The sequence below is a fragment of the Pangasianodon hypophthalmus genome, chromosome 1 (assembly GCF_027358585.1).
Source record: "Pangasianodon hypophthalmus isolate fPanHyp1 chromosome 1, fPanHyp1.pri, whole genome shotgun sequence".
Classification (NCBI taxonomy): Eukaryota; Metazoa; Chordata; class Actinopteri; order Siluriformes; family Pangasiidae; genus Pangasianodon; species Pangasianodon hypophthalmus.
In genome coordinates, this window is record NC_069710.1 from 12,886,593 (window position 1) to 12,905,395 (window position 18,803).

Genomic DNA, 18,803 nt, shown 5'->3' on the forward strand with positions numbered 1-18,803 from the left:
TGGACAAACGTTAAAAACGTTTACGTACTCACGCACTCACGCGCGCACGCAGACACGCACGCGACAAGACGCGACCCCGAAGAACGTCTCGCGCGCGCACCTCTCTAGACAGGCGGAGAATAACGGAAAATAACAGACACTATTTAAAAACAAAACACCAAAACAGTAAAATACATGCGAGTAAGAAGGATATTGAGAACAGGAATCGACTGGAGCTTTGTTATTCGGCTTATTATTAATAATTTTTTTTAATGTATATATTTAAAATGAGATAATTAAAGATGAAGGCGGACATGGTGATGCTGAGGATGGTGTTGTTGTTAGGTTGAGAGGAGCACAAAAGAAAAAAAATCTCTCACTGACGACGGAGGAGGAGGAGAAAGGAGGAGAAAAAGGAAAAGACAAACAACACGCCGAAAGAAGAACGAAAGAAAGAAAGGTAGCACAGCTGCCGCTCGGATGCAGCCGCCATCGCCGCTATGCTAACACGGAGCTGGGTGATGCTGCTAGCGGGGCTGATGTCGGGCTTCTTCCCGGACAGAGCTCACGGAGCCCCGCAGCCAGAAGGTGAGAGGGTCGCTCAGGGTGGGAGGCTGATTACTGAGTGTTAAACGTGGTCCAGACGGTAGAAATATAAATAAATTGCACTGTAGTGGCCATTTAGACTACATTTCACCACACTGAAATTTAAGGTTGTTGTTGTGCTCAAAGATGCTCCATTTAGCTCCATTAGCTTAGCTATAAATAAGAAAGGGCAGACATGTTCTGTGTAGCTCAGTCTTTATAATTCAGGCTAAACTCTGTTTGTTTTTTAAGCAGATATTAATATTACTAATACTAAGCTAATGATTAAATAACCTTATTCTAAATCTCAATATCCAATGCTAATATTTTTTTCTCATAATTATTAATGCTATATAAAGAAATTTGCACAAAATGGTAAACATAGTCCATGGTGTTGTGCTTTTATTTATTTATTTTATTTATTTTTTTGTAATATTGTACCGCTGAAAAGAGTACGCCACGTTGCGCATGCGCACTGTGTGCTAATTTTGGCAGACCAAACCCCCCCCCGTTTTGTGTAAATTCCCCGTTCAGACATAATAATAATAATAATAATAATAAAAATGGTTTATTGTATTGTGTTCACATTTATGTCGTACGTTTAAGACATGACTCAAGGGGTAGACTGGAATTTTTTGTATAATGTCTTCTTTTAAACAGTGGCAATAAAGAAAAATCACGGTTTTGTCCCACTGCATTATGTGAAACTTTGTCTATTTAAGCCCCGCCTACTTCACAGATGACGTCATTTCATAACTCAATGAAAATTATTTGTCATTATGATATACAGTATATATATATTTGTATCAAATATATAGTAAATATTTGCATTTATAAAACCGTTTTCCTCCAAATCAGATTTCTCTACATTCAGAACAAAAAAAATCTGTTTTAGTCGATGTATGTTAGAATTTATAGTGAAAAAATGACATAAATATATATAAATTTATATTTTATAACAGCCCATCATGCTTAACAAGAAGTGATTTTCCAGCAAGCCGTTCTGTAAAAGTCTTTCTTGACTACAAGAGAAAGTTACGAGGGAACAATTAAATTCCTTGGATGTATGCAAATTTATGCGTATTCGAGTTTGCATAAACAAATGCCAGTTTTTGTGAAAGTTCCAATACAACATAGTAATGCTTGATAGAAGATCAGCAAGTGATGGTTTATTATGATATCTAGTGTTTGTTTTATAAATAACCCTATTTACCTGTAGTGTCTCACCTCAAGATCTGTCTATATATAGTGATATCTATCTATCTATCTATCTATCTATCATTATTATATGGTACAGTTACAAACTATTTTGTTCTTTTTCTATAGTTCAATATATATTTATGAGTTTAATGAACACCTCTTTGGATTCATCACTGAGGTCACTCGTGATGACTCGTATGCTTTTCGATGTGTGTGTGTGTGTGTGTGTGTGTGTGTGAAATTTCAATTCTGAAGTTTTTATTTTAACCCCCATGCACCCTTCCCTTCTCTCTTCCACAGATGGTTCAGTCCACACACACGAGCCAGTCGAGGTACTCCTAAAAAAAAAAAAAAAAAAAAAAAAAAACGCTCCCCCTCCCCCCCTTTCTCACTTGGTATCTTCCCTAATCTGAGTGAATCTTTGGCTCTGTCCCAAACTCTTGTGTTTAGGACTAGTTAGTGCGCATACTAGGACTAGAACATAAGGCATTTAATGAAACTCTAGAGGACGTAGGGATTATTTTATTGGCAGCAGTGTATTTCCCACAATGCACTGTGCTCGACATGTTATTGCAAAATGTAACATGTGTAGTAAAATAATAAAATAATGCATAATATTAGCTTCTTTAGCCAAGTGCCCTTGTGTGAGACGCCAGCGTTTGGGACACAGCTGTCCGCTCTCCTCCCAGAGACAGGCCCGGTACCGACCCGATAGTGTCCCGCCCCTCTCAGTGACCATCACACAGGCTTTTTCCAGCTCCTTTACTTCCCTAAACTCTAACCTGCGATTTTTCCTCCTAACCTCCGGCTCCGTTCTGATCTCCTCCTCTTCTCCTTCCTTCTCTCACCAGCTCGCCAATGAGCGCAATTCATTGGGCACTTCCTGTCTTCTGTTCTGAACGTTAATGCTAAGTGCTAACTTAACTTAACTTTCCTCTCCCTTCTCAGTGACTTTTCCCAAAAAGGAATATATGCAACCTCTTTCTCTCTCTCTCTCTCTCTCTCTCTCTCTCTCTCTGATCTTTTTCTCTTTTTTCGTTTCATGATCTGATTTGTCTCTCTACAGTATTAGGATGGATATGTGTAGTTAACTACCATATGTGACTTCTCCTTTTTTCCTCTTCTTCCCTTCTTCCTTCTTCTTCTTCTGGCCTCTTTCCTTTCTAATGTCCTTAATTTGTCCCTTCTTCTGCCCCCATTTTTCATTTTTCCCTTTCATTTTTTTACACACGCTTTCTCTTCTATTCTTATTTCCTTTTTTTCCCCTCTCTTTTTCCCTCTTTTCCCTTTTCTCCTGTCTTTCTCCCCTTTCATTTTTTTCCATCTTTCCCATTGCATTGCTTTTTTGTTTCACTCTTTCTCTCTCCCCTTTTCTCTGTCTGTCTCTCTGTTGTCCTTGTCACAGTGTCTTTCTCGCGGGACGTGTCTCTCTCTCCTCCAGCCTACGTGGTCATCCTGGTCTCCTGCTCAGGCCTTGTCTCATTCATCCTGCTGCTCCTCACCTGTCTGTGCTGTAAGAGAGGAAGCGTCGGCTTCAACGTGAGTCTCACCTACACCTTTTCATATTTTCATGTTTTTAACATACGGCTTCATCATCAGTTTAGCTCTTCTCTATTCTTCATTCTTCTGTCTCTCTTTCTCTGTCTTTTTCTTACACTCGTCCTTATCTGTCTCACTCTCTGTCTCTCTGACTCACTCTCTCTCTCTCTCTCACTCTCTCTCTCTCTCTCTCTCTCTCTCTCTCACACTTTATTCCTGTCTGTATTTCTCTGTCTGTCTCTCTCTTTCTCTGTCTCACTTTATTGCTCTGTCTTTCTGTTTCTCTGTCTAACTCTCTGTCTCATTCTGTATCACTCTCTCTCTTATTTCCTACTCTCCCTTTCTCTGTATTGCTGTCTGTCTCATGTTATTGCTGTATGTCTTACTCTGTCTCATTCTCTGTCTCATTCTATCTCTTTCTGTCTCATTCTGTTTTATTCTCTGTCTCTTTCTGTCTCAATCACTCTTCTCTGTCACCTCTTTCTTTCTCTGTCTCACACTCAATCACTCATTGTCTTACTCTACCTTTTTCTGTCCCTATCTGTCTCACTCTCTGCTTCTTGCTGTCTCATTCTCTGTCTCTCTATGTCTTATTGTCTGTCTATCTCTGTCTCATTCTGTCTCACTCCATCACTCTCTCTCTCTCTCTCTCTCTCTCTGTCTCTCTCAGGAGTTTGATAATGCTGATGGTGAAGAATGTTCCAGTCCTGTTCCTGAGGACAGTGTGTCCTCGTGTGTGTCTCTGCCCGAGGTTTACACACTTCCTCTGCGAGACAGAGCATGCTCAGCGCTGCCTAATGGCACAGGTGAACACACACACACACACACACACACACACACACACACATACAGGCCCTAACGCACATAATAATCATTATCCAATGCATAAATAATATCAGATGTATGACTTAACACACAGATTTATTTGCACAGGGTCGAGTACACAGTGTTTTCGCAGACACACTCTCAACTACCTGCAGGAGATCGGAAATGGCTGGTTTGGAAAGGTACATACTTTATAAACGTTGTGTTAATTTTATTTTCATAAAATTAACCATAGAAATATTTTACAGTAATCACTCCTGACATTCGTAGAGAAAAAAAACAGTCTTAATGCATACTCTTTCTCTCTCTCTCTCTCTCTCTCTCTGTCCCCCCCACCCCCCACCCCTTCTTCAGGTGATCTTGGCCGAGGTGCTGTGTGACTGCAGCCCCTCTCAGGTGGTAGTTAAAGAGCTGAAAGTCAGTGCCAGTCCTCTGGAGCAGCGCAAGTTCCTGGCCGAGGCCGAGCCGTACAGGTGAGAACACCTGTACACTTCACTGTTCAGGGAGTCAGGATCAAAAACCTGAGAAAGCTAAACAGAAGGAAATAGGAACAAAGAAAAGACTGGGAAATGCATGGCAAGAGGATATATAAATAATAGAAACCAGTGAGGCAGAAAAGCAAAACAATCAGAATAAATTTCCGTGGATAAGAAGCTGTGACCATATAAGGCAAGTGGTGGACACATGAGGATGGTATAGGCATTCACAGCTGGTCATGCACTATTATAAATCTGAAATGAAAAGCAATTTCTATAGCCTAGCATGACTAGATGATAAAAATGATAGGCAGCGGTCTGATTTCCCATGCAGCAAGAAGCGCTTCAGGTCTCATGCCAACTGCCTTGAGACCTTGGAATGATGTTGCAGCACGTAGGATGATTTATTCAAGCCTGTGCAAACCTGCGAAAAAGAATATTCAGCCTGTAGTATCCTAATACGCCTAATAGTATTTTCACATTTGAGAATAATTAGTGTAATATAGTGAATGACTCCAAATCCTAAAATGCATCAGCAGTCCTTTTAGCAGCTAGCATTACTCTTTTTACCCATAGTTGCAAGTATGCCTGCTAAGATGTAGAAAGAAAGAATAGAAAAGTTGAGTGAGTTACAATTTTTACGTCACTGTTATGAAACAAAACATGCTAAACGGACTCAAGACCAGTAACTGGAGGGATGGTATACTCTCTCTCTCTTCAATGTCAATCCTGGGTGCCTGTGAGCTCACGTGTGAGGAAGAAAGTAGATAGCGCTTTCCTCTGAGTGTGATACTCTGCCCTGTGAACATCCCCGGTTGGTAGTTCTCATGTGACAGGGGACAACATGGTATTAATGTACAAAGTATATAAGCTGCCTGAGCTGCCTGTATATAAGCTGCCTGAGCTGACTAAAATATTTTTCTACAATTTTTCCTATTAAAAATTCTCCTCACTTTCTTTTCTTGTCATTTCCATGTCTTTCTGTTTGTTTTAATCAGAACCATAAATACTCATGGTTATTTGCTAACTCTTGGGAGAACATATGTTGTGTAGCTGTATTGTGATCCTCATAACTGCTTATTTTAACACAATACCTTATCATATTTCAATTATTATATGATTACTCTATGATAACGTGAAAATGTATACAGTGCTGTATAACTGTGTTTGATGTATCAAGTGCATTATTGTTATAACTGGGTTACCTAACACTCAGCATAACTGACCTATATACTATACACATCTCTCTCTCTCTCTCTCTCTCTCTCTCTCTCACTCTTTCTCTCTCTCTCGATTTTCATTTTTTATGTAGACTGCTTTGTTGGCATACATCGCTGAGAGTGTAACCATCACTTATATAATCACTTATATATAAATAGGTGATTTTGAATATGTATATTCCTAGAATGAAAGAAGAAAATGAGGATTAAAAAAGAAAACAAAACCAACATAGATAGCACGAAATAATACCATTATAGAAATAAAGAACATTTATTAACTATAATAAATAAGTGATCTGATTTACCCTTTATTATCAAATTCATTTACTGATTTGCTTATTGCAGTTACAAAGAAAATGCTCCTCTCTATATATAGCTTTAATATTTTCTCCTAGACATTGAGTTCGATGCGTAGTCTTTGTCCTTCCCTGCTTCAGTTACATCTCTCTCTCTCACTCTCTCCTTCTGTCTCTTGTGGACCCACAGGAGTCTCCACCACCCCAACATCCTGCAGTGTTTGGGTCAGTGCAGTGAGAGTATTCCTTACCTGCTGGTTATGGAGTTCTGCCAGCTGGTGAGAATGAAGTTTCTATCTATCTATCTATCTATCTATCTAAATGATCTGTTCTCAGACATTTAGAATGCACTGTACAAATGCTGCTGAACTCTGAAAAAAAAAAGGTCTTACTTAATGTAAAATATAATTGGAGACTCAGAAATCATTTATATCATTTAACTTTTAATGTCATTTGACAAAAAACTGTTTGTACTCTAGATGGCTCTTTGAGTTTTTAGTATTATGTGAACCATGTGTTGTACACAAATAAGTTTTTTTTTTTTTTAAATGCCTCTTATAACCAGGGCGATCTCAAGCGGTATTTGAGAGCTCAGAGGAAGTCGGACGGCATGACCCCTGACCTTTTGAACCGTGACCTTTTGACCTTGCAGCGAATGGCGTATGAGATTACGTCAGGTCTTTTACACCTGCATGAGAACAACTACATACACAGGTGAGAGTGAATGAAGCCTAAAGGTGCCCAAAGACTCTCTGTGTCCTGATTGGGTCTGACTCCTACCAGTCACTGTGTCCCTGGACTACTTTCCTGCCTGAAACATTCGACATATCTGACTACTGCAGGATTGTCAGGGTGAATCTCAGCAGCTCAGGAACATCACATTATAGAAGATTTTTTCATGTTTTTTTATCTAGCAGTGTGTATACATTATGCAGTACAGTGTAGCTTGCAAGGGACAAAGTTCAGACAATATTTTTGATTTTATTGATGATTTATAATGAACTCATGATTTCGCTAAGGAGCATTACAGTAAGGTTTAGGAAGTAAATGAAAAGGGAAGCTTTTTACATTTTACCTCTGTTTTCTATAGCGATCTGGCACTGAGGAACTGCCTGCTTACCTCAGACCTGACAGTCCGGATCGGAGACTATGGCCTCTCACACAACCACTATAAGGTACTGCACGATAACCTTTTTTTTTCTTTTAGGTAACATACTATTAATGCACTCTGAAGCTAGTGTGGGTCCAAATGTAGCAAGAAGGACATTTATTAAGGCTTTTTCTAGGATTATTGTTAAGATATAACCCCATACCAGGGGTCACAATGCCAAGAGCTCAGGCTAGCATCAGCACCAGAATAAATATTTTATAGTGCAAACAACGATATAAAAAATTAGGGAAAAAACTTATAACTAGACTATGATTACCCTTGAGGACCCAAATGACACTGTTGGATTTTATAGCAAGTGTCTATGAGGCTAGGATGGACCAGCTTGGCAGGTGGACAAACATGGTCCAATTACTGATACGACAAGGAAGAAGAGCATGAAAACAGAGAGTTCGAGATAGAAACAAGACACAGCTAGAACCAGTGGCACTAGAGGGAGGCAGGCAAGGACAGGTAACATTGACCAAATATGGAAAGTGGAGATTCAAAATGGAGTCAATATGTGTGTGTGTGTGTGTGTGTATGTACAGCAAGAGAGATATAATGTGATAACCGTGCTAAATGAATAAGCTTAGCATAGAGTACATTTTAATAAATTCATAAGGAACATCCAGTCTAGCCCAATGTCCCTGTTTTTTTTATTCAAACAGGAGGACTATTATTTAACACCGGATAAGCTGTGGATTCCTCTGCGCTGGATCGCTCCAGAGCTGCTGGAGGAGTTTAGAGGAGAATTAGTGGTCACAGACCAGACGAAGACCAGCAACGTGTGGTATGTACCATTATTTATTCCACTGTAGGACCAGTGTTGAACAGGTATTATTGGAGGAATGGTTGTGAGCCATTCCTAGCACGACTGTAACACCGACACGGGTGTAGTGCTGATAGAAGTGTTTCAGGCTCAGCAGATTTGCTAGGGTTTTAAACATCGTATCCACTTAATGCACCAACCTTGTAACTCTGTCTTGTTGGTGTACAGACTGTAGCTCATATTTTTCATATATATATATATATATATATATATATATATATATATATATACATACATACATGTGTATATATATATATATATATATGTATGTATGTATGTATATATATATCTATATATGTCTATATATATATACATATATATATATATATATATATATATATTTTTTTTTTTTTTTTTCTGGAAGCAATGATGAATTCAGTGGACAAGATTATACAACTTATAGATTTTTCATTATAATAAACCAATCACAAGATGCCCCAATTATGCTTTAGTATACCTGGATGTTGATCTCATGTTCTACATTAAAAGTCTGTTGCAAAATTTTTGATTGACAGGTCCTTAGGCGTGGTGATTTGGGAGCTGTTTGAATTCGGTGCACAGCCACATCGCCACTTAAGTGATGAAGAAGTTCTCACTTTTGTCATTAAGGAGAGACAGATTACACTGGCTCAGCCGCGCCTCAAACTCTCACACGCCGACTACTGGTCAGTTTCATTACAGATGAATCCTTCTGCTATATTCCCAATTTAGCAATGCTGTAACATTTAAAACAAAAACAAACAGGACATAAGAGGTTAAATGTCTTTGGTCATAACTGCACAATGAAGGAGGACAAAAGCAACAGCATTTTTAAATATTTGTGAATTTACATCACTTTGTCTGTTTTTAGGTACGAGGTCATGCAGTCATGCTGGCTTCCACCTCCACAGCGTCCAACAGTCAACGAAATCTTCATCCTCCTTTCCTCTCTCCTGGCCGCGGAACAAGGAACAAGCAGGACGAGTGTGGCAGAGGAAGAAGACGAAGACGAGTATGAGGAAGCTCACGGCCGTCGGAGGAGAGGAGAAAGCGAAGAGTCATTCGAAAGGCGATGGGACTCACTTCGCCCCAGTGCTTTCCAGTCAGCTGCAGGTGAACGACAGAAGGAGAGAGGATATAGCAGAGAGGACGGTAACTCCTTCCCTCTTCTGGATCCCGTGAATTCGATCCCTCCTTCATCACATGAGCTTGACGACATCCTGACAGTCACTGAGACGAGCAAAGGATTGAATTTTGAATATTTTTGGGAAAAAGCACATGGTAGGAGGGGTTACAAACCACTTCCTCCTCCTCAGCCAATACCAACGCCCATCTCCGGTCATCGGCAGTCATTGGACACGCCTACGGTCGTGCCTGTGATTAGCGCGCGTAGCCCTTCTTTAGCCAGCGAGTACTACATTCGCTTAGAGGAACACACTCCACAGGACAAATCCACTAATCTTAAAGGGAAGTCATCCTCATCACATACAGATTCGGCTAGTTCTGGCGATTTGGAGTTGGTAGAGATTCCTAGTGGAACGCTCGATAAGGGAAAGCCTACTTACCAAAACAACGTTGGACAAGGTGCCTCTCAGACACTCCAGACTGTGAGATCCAGTGAAGTCCAAGTCCTGGTGCCAAACACAGGTCTGGTTGAGTTCAGTAAAGAAAGTTGTAACAGAGTGACCGATTATGCAGTAGTGGACATCGGAGATGTTAAAAGAGACGCAAACCTGAGACGCTCTGGATCTGTAACTTCCCAAGTACCAATCCTTCCACCAAAACCTCGCTCAATGTCCATGTCTTCAGGCAGCAATTTACTCTCTCGGCCCCTACCTGTTCCTCCACCTATGTACTCCCGCTCATTTGGCCTAGGTCACTACCCTGCACCCACTTATCCCATTAGCAAATCAGACACTTCAGATTCCTTGTTTATGAGCAGCTGTTCAACCTCAAAAGGCAACTTTGATCATCTGGGTTTCAATCGGACACACCAGAGGCTGCCCCCATCTCCGTCACATTCTCCATCCATCCCTCCATCCTCCAGTGGACACTCGATATTTCCTCCACCTCAGAGTTGCCCTCCACCCCTCCCTCCTCACTACAGACCCCAAAAGGATCCCTTCCACAGTTATGCAGGCGAAACATTCCCCAGACATAACAATCCTGCGGTGCACTTAGAAAGAGACCCATTAAGCTGTGACTATTCTGAGAAGTGGACTGCTGACAGGAGCATGACGTGTTCGCAGTCATTGCACAACTCAACCTACATAAAGGACGAGTCCCCAGGAGGCAGAGAATCACCCTATTCCAAAATGTGTCACTCAGAGTCGAATCCAGAAATTGAGAGAAAGTCCTCCTCCAGCACGACATACTCAGAAGATGACTATAATTCCCCCTTTGTATCTCCAAGTAGACTCAGCAGTGGTACTATCATTGAACACATCAGCTTGGTTGATGACCCAGATCCTGCTACAGCAGAACTGTTCTCCAGAGGAATGAAACGAACCCAGTCACGTCTTGACACAATTCTTCCAGCGCTCTGGAAGGAGGAAGATGCAGAGATGCATCGGGAGCGAGTTGCAGCTGCTAAGAAGTCGCCAATACACCTGTTCCTAACGGAAATCTCCAACGAACCTTTGGACTCCAACTTGGGGGAAACCTCATGGGGCAGGGATACTGACAAGGACAGTGGATTTAAAGGAATGCGACGCTCCCAATCCCTCCTCACCGAACTTGACTCAGCCACTAAAGCATGGGTACCCGATAAAATTGCAGAAGATGAGGGTATTAAAAAGAGGGATTTGTTCCTCACTGAGATTGACACTGCAATGTCAGATTGTGAAGACGTATATGATGGCGATGGGGGCATCCCAGTATCCCGCTTTGGGACCACACCCTTCCCTTATGCACGTCCCGAAGACTTGTCTACATATACTGAAGCAGAAGATGCCTTTGCACAAGGAATGAAGAGATCTCAATCTCTACTGTCTGAGATAAACACAGAAATGTCAAAGAAAGAAGACATGAGCAGAGTGGAGTTTCTAAAAGAGATCCAATCAGCTGAGACGTTTCTCACTGAGATAATAACAAGACAACGCAAACAGGAAGAAAGTCCATCACCTGTAGCAATATCACCCGAATACGAGTCCGTTTGCATTGGCCCAACATCCTCGCCAACAATAAAATTTGAATCGTTAGCTACGCCTTTAAGTGATACGAAAGAGGCAATTTATGCCCAAGTTACCAAGAGAGCTAAAAGAAGTGAAATAAAAGTTGCAGTACGTCCAGAAATGCCTGTTCTGCAAATAGCATCAGAACTACAAAGCCTCAAAAAAGAGCCAAATTTATCCACTTATGCTCATCCAGCCAAAGAAGAATCAGATTCAAAACCCCAAAGCCCTGCTGACTTTGTTCCTTCAGGCATTCTGCCTAAAACAGGGCTTTTAATGGACCAGACATCTCCTGTGGTAAAAGAGCGAACAGATGCAAAGGTGATCAACAGTGAAAACGAAGAACCTCTCCATAATGTTAGCTTAGAACTACCGAGACAGTCCAGAGTTCAGTGCTTGTCAAAGGATATCATAGATGTGGACATAACAGAAGCTAGCGATAAGAGTATCTTGACTGAAAAAACTGAGAGCGTTGGTAAGGTTGTGGAGGGAATCCATGTGCAGGATCCACTGGTGTTCAGAATAGAAACAAGAGATGGTTCATTTGAAAGTTCAGAAGTCCTTGGTGTAAAAGGGTGTATGTATGTAGATATTCCCGATCCTGCCAGTTTATCAAATACCACTGCCTCCACAACTGAACAAGATTGTGGCCAAGTTATTCAAAGTTATAAAAGCCAAGACTCTCCTCGAGTCTCCAAAAAGGAGACATTGTTTACCTCCAGTGAGCAAACTACTTTGACTGACACAGATTTCAATATAAGCACCAGACATGATGCTAAAGAAGTAGATGACATAAAAGAGGGCATCAGTACAACAGACTCTATGTTATCTCTTGGTGAAGCAAGCACTGATGTGTTACCACTGTCCTTTGCAAGGGAACAAAACTCTGAACAGTCCCTGTCTACTATTACACCCACGGACTCAACAATGTCACCCCTTACCTCTAGTTCTATGGACTGCCTCACCCCTGGAGACTCATGGGTTAGTGGAGGAGGCACTGGGTGGAGGATCTTGGGTACTGAAACCCCCTATCGAGATTCTGCCTACTTTTCAGACAGTGATTGGGATGGTGGGGAAGGTTTGCCCAGAAGAGGTTCTGATGGATTGGGTTCTTCTCGTCCAGGCAGTGGTCGAGCAGGCGAGAGAGGAACGCTGATGGGAATTGAAGAAAAGACTGAGGCAGAGGACGATGTTCAGGGTGGCAAAGTGGTTAAAATATCACTTGATGCCGTAGTGGATTCAGTGAAAAGCATTACTGAAATGAGTCCTAAACATGGTAGTGATGGTACATTGCTTTCAGGATATGAGACTTCTGATGTCCCAAAAACTGAAAACAATGCTATTGATGAGTTGCTTTGTGCTATTCAGGATCCACCACTAAAAGCGTTCCCATGCACTGATGCCTCCAAGTTTACTTTTCAAATATCTTCTGTCACTGATTTAAGTGAAGAAAAAGAGGTTCACAACATGGAATTGCTCTCCAAAACAATAATACAACCTGTAGAAAAGGTCCACAAGGCAAACGTTGTGGAGGAACTTCTTGAAACTCAGGCTTATTTGAAAACAAAGGCGTATGAGTTGATGTACACTTCAAAAGGCGAAGAAATTCATAAGGAACCACTTAGGTCAGGAAAGCATACACTGGATATACAATACAGTGATGCCAATGAATTGGGCTTGAGAAACCTTACTTTTACAGAAGAAATGGAAGAGCAAGCAAAGACAAGGTCAGAAGCTGAAAGCCAGTTAACTGAAGCTGAGCTCTGCTTCACAACAAAGAAATCTCCAAACACCAAACTGGAGCAGGAAGGCCTGGGAGATCTTTTTCAAAAGGAATGTTTTGATGACTTTGGGGAGGACGCCTCAAAGGAACTAAATGTGAAAGCAGAGGAAATATGGAAGGTTCTTGAAGAGCCTGGTTCCACAAACAGATCTCTGAAGGAAGCAGTTGTATGTCATCGACTCCAGCAAGATGATCATCAAATCTGGACTGCAGAAAATGACCAGTGGCCATTGACTGAAAACGACCAGTGGGCATCACCTGAAAAGAACACATGGGTATCCACTGAAAATGACAGGAGGGCACCTGATGAAAATGACCACTGGGAATCAAGTAAAAATGACCAGTGGTCATCAGCTGAAAATGACCAGTGGGCATCGACTGAAAACGAGCAGTGGGCATCAGCTAAGAGATCCGAAAAAGAACTAGCGACAGAATTCTTTCCAGGTTTAGGACAAAACAAGTGTACAGAGGAGGAGATATTTGGCACGAGCCATGAATTCTGGGAAACAGAAAATGATGAACTAGCAAAGAGTGAGCCTCATCCCACCATTATGGAGACACATGGAAGTACTTACACTGAAGAAAAGCAAAAACATCACAAACATCAACCAACGTTTTCCAGTTGGGTTCCAGAAGCTCTTGAAACTCAACAGAGGATGGACATTCACCAGGAAGAAAACAATGAGAATCCTGACATGGAAAACGGAGAACCAGAACATTATGTGGACTTAAAAGTGGAAGTGGATAACCTGGAGAACCCAGAGCAAGAGCTTCTCACTCACTGTAATGGTGTTGGAAGGAGAAGCTCCAGTGATTGCAAGGTGTGCATCCAAAATGAGGCAGAAGATGAATTTCCAGGAGGTGAAGGAAACCAAATATTTAGCAGACCACAGAACATTCTTGAAGTAAAGAACGAGGCTGGAGAAAGAGAACACCATTTTGCTGAATCAGGAAGGTTTGAAGGCTTGAAGATACAGACTGAGACTCATACCAATCACAACAATAACTGGGTCACGGCAACATCTGAAACTGATGAGGTCCAGGCCACAAATAATATTGTTATTAAACCTCACTTACCTTCAGCACACCAAGACGCATACTTTAGCCAGGATGTTGAAAGTAATCACTGCCAAACATCAAACAGGGAGACAGGCGAGGATATATTTCTTGAAAAAGACAGATCAGATTCTCCATCTTGTCCCATTCTCACTGTTAACGCTGAAGCTGAACCTTGCACGATCCACAGTAGCAACATTCAGTGCTGCTCTCCTGCCTTAATGTCTATGGATATATCGGAGTGTGACGCTTCCCAGCATGCAGAAGTGAGCAATTGCCAAGGCCCAAACAATTTCCCAAACACGGTGCACCATATAGAGATCAAGTCTGGTCCAGCTGATCAACCCTGGATGGACGTCACAGACCATGAAAGTCTACTGGTCTTCTCTAACAATGCAGATTCCTTTAACCTATCCACTGCTGAATGCTCAACCAGCACCCACAGCAAAGGAATTACTGCAAATTTGGGACAAAAACCATCACTGATCGCTGAAAATCAGACCCACCTGGTATCTGATTGCATAAATGAGGATGACATGAGGAATAGCAAGTCTCACTCAGTGATCTCTCAGAGCTCCTTGAACTCTATCCCAGAATTGCTCATCTCAGAGTGGAAGGATTTGGATGAGGAGCCTCTGGAGGATTTTGAAAAGCTGGAGAAGTTGTGCTGCATTTCCGGAGATGAAGATATTCTAGGAGACCTCTTGCTAGGAAACTTAGAACTATTAGAATCCTTGAAGAAGAATCATCAGTCTTTGCCAAGCACCAATGACGACCAAGAGAACTCTGGGATTTCAGATGGCAAGACAAGAGTTGAGCTGAGCAAGGAGGTTCACGGAATCTCAGACATTTCCATGGACGAATTGCAAAGCTTGGAAGAAAATGAGCTTTTACTCGAAAAGAAGGAGGGAGTGAACATCTCACCTGCACTTTCACCATGTCAATTAAGCGAAGGTGCCAAAGGTCAGCGATTGCTGTCTCAAATGCCAGCTAAAAATGGGTTAATGATGCAGGTAAGGCATGCATTATAATACATTTAAATTAGATTTTTTTTTTTTCTGTTTTGAAATGTTAAATTAAATGTGATGTATTGAACACCATCATACTCAAGACGTAATGATCCTTCCTGTTTTTCTTGCACTCTTCACACATTTTAAGGTTTGTGAAGAAAAACTGCAGTACTCCCTCAGTGAGAATGTTCAAACCAACGTGCTATGGGGATCTACCATTACTGACCGCGTCATTCTGCGTCCTTGGGCAGAAACCAGTGCCGGCACTGCCTGTGATGCTTCCAGTGAAGAAGCCTCACTGGGAACTGAGAGGTTTGTCGTGTACGCGTGTGCACTGAAGCTTGTGAATCGCCTTTATTCGGTTTAAAGTGTAAAATCCTACAATCTTAGATATACCACTATATTAACCACCTCTCCTTACACTGGATGAAAAGTTATGATGTCTGTGTCCTACAATTGTAGTTCATGTAAATATAAATTACTATCGCAGTTTTCTCTACACCATCTTCTTTCAAAGCTGTCGTGCAACCCAATTTTTTTGTAAACGTATTTCCGTGGTTTGATTTGTCTCCACAGTAAAAATGAAGCAATCCCATCTAGCCCAGTTCTACCTAAAAGTAAAGATGCTGAAGTAGAAATGGGGACACAGAAAATGATGGAGAAGGCTGAAGTCACACCTGATCCACCTGCCGCTAACCAAGCTATGAAAGGTACATTTCTATTATGTACCAGCTAATGTAGCCAAAACATATTCAGAGCCAGCGACTCAGGTACAAAAGTTATGTTTATATTTATGCTGGGAAAGTCGATTTTATGATTTTCTTCATTCAGCTTATGAAAACTACCTGTACGTTAATTTAGGCCTCTGAGGTTGCCAGATTGTTCTCAGGGAGAAAAACAACAGGGATAGAAACTGATGACTGAAGAAGGAAATGGTGTTACAAACTATTTCAGTCCATACACCAAATTCTATACTGGATGAGTCCGAACGTCATTTGTGGAATTCCACTTCAGCAATTACTTCTATTTTTCCTCTTTCTTACACTCACACGTCTTCTCTTCTTCTGTTATCACATCATCATCCTCTTTTCCAGCTAAACTGGCCCGCCTCTCCCTCTCTCTCCCCCCATTGCCTCTCTCGCTTCCTCTCTCTCCTGGTTCCAAAGGATTCTGGGAAGGAGGGGAAAACAGAATCGGCCGGAGAAGGGGCTTCTCAACAGGAAGCGATCCTGAAGAGGAAGAAGAAGACGAAGAGCAGGAGGACGAGGCCTCTAGGAAGGTCATCGTCGTCACGGAGACCGATGTTCACAAGCGAGTAGGGCTGCGGAGTTTGCTGAAATCGCCGAAGGAACCTGTCGACAAAGAAAATCGCGACCATGGGAGGAACGTGTCCTTTTTTGATGATGTCACTGTCTATCTGTTTGATCAGGTAGACTGCCAAATGCACTCCTAAATATTTATCAGTGTGCGTAGGCCTGTATACACTGGTGAATCACCTGCCAATGTTTTTCTCCTACAGGAAACACCAACCAATGAGCTGAGTTCCAGCTCTGCCCCTACAAGTCCGTCTCCTCTTGGAAAGCCCGCCCACTTTGATGGACATGGTTAGTATATTCAGCAGTGTTTAATCACTTTAATCATGTAATCATGATTGCATTTCAGTGTAGCATGTCTGCATGAAAATGAAATGTAGCATGTCTGATGAAGGTGAAAAGCAGTCACCTCTGACAAAGAGTCAGCGTTTAATTCTCCTGCAAATTGTTTTTCACTGAAGAGATGAAGCAGCGAAAGAGCAGTGAAGGTTTTGCTTTTCAGTGTGGTACGTTTTCTGTGTCACTAATTGTGTTGTATTGTACATGGAAAAAGGAATGTTAGTACGATTTTTTAGACCACCCTCCTTACTTCCTGTGTTGTTTAATTAAGCACAGTCGTCATAAAAAATATGCAAGTTTTGTGAAGAATAATGTAAAAATATCTTTAAAATCTTTTTTTTTTCCCGGCAGGAGCGAGCGGGCACAAAGCCAGCAAGAACAAAGAGCATGCAAAGTCCAAATCAGCACTGAGCTCATCAGCAACGTCAGCATCATCGCGCTTCACTGTCAGTCCCGCTGATGACCCTCATTTAGTCTGACACGCTTTGATGCACACACACACACACACACACACACACACACACACACGCGCACGCACACCCTAAGGAAATATGTAGCGCTCTGGAGTGACGCTCGTCACCTGGAGGTTATTTTTTTAAACTCAGACTCCTGTTTTTTTGAGGCTGGAGGAAAAAAAAATTCAGGAACTTGTGTCTAATCTGAAACGGAGTTCATGGCTATGCAATAGGAGTCTCGTTACAGTTGTACCAGCTTCACTGCTCTATTTACATGGCTTCTTAAAGTACATTTGTATTCTGTATTCAGAAGGGGAAGCACTTTTTTCGACCAGTACCTGTCTGTCTGTGACCTTAAATAGAAGTGTTAGGCATGTGCTGAAGTTACAGGTTACGATATTATCGCGGTATTGAAAGACAACCGCCGGTAAAAGGGAAGTTAGCGGAGAGATAACGTTTAAATTTACGCAGATGAGAAGTGAAGTGATGAAGAGTCAGGGATGAAGGGGCACTTCAGTTTTTCCCACTGTGAAACATAATAGATCCAAGTTTTTTTTTTTTTTTTTTAATCAGATGGATGGATAAAAAATGTGATTTACCATGTTACTTATATCAGGACATAATATAAAACACCGATTGGAGAAGACTGTAAAGAAGATCCCGGGTGAGTGTAAGCGCTGTTCTGCTGCCGGCTCTCCTGATATTTATTACAAAATTCCTGCATAACTATTAAAAATGAAATGCTTGGTAACAGCATAATTGTTAAACATCTCGATATATCGTAGACTTGATTATCGGCACATGCCTATCAGTCAATGTAAATTTGTTCTCGTTGCAGTTGAGGCGAACCCGAGGCCTCTGTATCTAACAGTGCAGTGCTCTTTTAGTCTTTGTACAAATGAGTAGTGACATTACGGCGTTGTACAAACTCATTTTAGGATTTATTTCACCTTTATTCTTAGATTGCACGCAAGAAAAAAATTGCTACCAACTGTCTAAATTATGTTTTATACAGTGTTTTTAATTGTGAAATTTTATTTATTTATTTATTTATTTATCCTTTGTCCCACCCCCACCCCCCACCCAAAAAAAAAAAAAAATGCACATTTACTTTGTCTTGGATGTTATGCATTATTTTAATCAGGTGCTACAAAAGCCAGATTATTTCACCTCCATAAGCTTTGCAATATTTTATATTATTTGCCTTCTTATTTACCTAGATGTTAGTCTGTATGGATTTGTCACTTTAGCGTGTCTGTTTGGAAATGTATTATTTTGAAGTGTGTTTGACACAGTCTTTACATTATTTACGTTTAAAAGCAATTAAAAAAAAGAAATAAATCGTCAAAAAAAAAACAAAAAAAAAAAAAACGATTAGTTAGCGACACGCTGATTCATATTTAATTTGATAAATCAGTGTCAGAGGATAAAACCAGCTCATTTGTAAAAGTGTCTCATTGCGAGGTTTCTTAAGGATTATTCTGGGGAGGAAAAAAAAGGAAACTGTGAAACATTTAACGAACTGTTTGATGAAAATAAATTGTATTGGCTTATAAAACCCTGGTGTGTTTGGAGTTTATTCAATCTAATCCTTAA

At 41.1% G+C, this 18,803-nt stretch overlaps 1 protein-coding gene across 3 annotated transcripts; it reads left to right on the forward strand.

The window, feature by feature from the left end:
- Positions 1 to 13: 13 nt before the first annotated feature.
- On the forward strand, positions 14 to 18,778 carry lmtk3 (lemur tyrosine kinase 3). 3 transcript variants are annotated; one of them, XM_053241255.1, is made up of 16 exons: positions 14 to 567; positions 3,170 to 3,303; positions 3,974 to 4,109; positions 4,237 to 4,310; positions 4,483 to 4,601; positions 6,311 to 6,398; positions 6,686 to 6,834; positions 7,211 to 7,295; positions 7,939 to 8,060; positions 8,615 to 8,764; positions 8,950 to 15,103; positions 15,249 to 15,421; positions 15,677 to 15,810; positions 16,267 to 16,529; positions 16,620 to 16,704; positions 17,104 to 18,778. In XM_053241255.1, the coding sequence occupies exons 1-16, from the start codon at positions 480 to 482 to the stop codon at positions 17,229 to 17,231; spliced, it is 8,082 nt and encodes a 2,693-aa protein (XP_053097230.1). In that variant the 5' UTR covers positions 14 to 479; the 3' UTR covers positions 17,232 to 18,778. The 3 variants fall into 3 exon arrangements, with proteins under 3 accessions (XP_053097230.1, XP_053097180.1, XP_053097197.1); XM_053241205.1 differs by having other exon boundaries at positions 15 to 567; positions 16,195 to 16,529; XM_053241222.1 differs by having other exon boundaries at positions 17 to 567; positions 15,249 to 15,412; positions 16,195 to 16,529.
- The last annotated feature ends 25 nt before the right edge of the window (positions 18,779 to 18,803 follow it).

Bases quoted from the DNA above. Each gene is read 5' to 3' on its own strand.
- lmtk3 (XM_053241205.1), top strand. From the start codon at position 480: ATGCTAACACGGAGCTGGGTGATGCTGCTAGCGGGGCTGATGTCGGGC. The intron at 4,110-4,236 runs GTGAACACACAC...TTATTTGCACAG, and splicing joins AGCGCTGCCTAATGGCACAG to GGTCGAGTACACAGTGTTTT. The intron at 15,422-15,676 runs GTACGCGTGTGC...TTGTCTCCACAG, and splicing joins GGAACTGAGAGGTTTGTCGT to TAAAAATGAAGCAATCCCAT.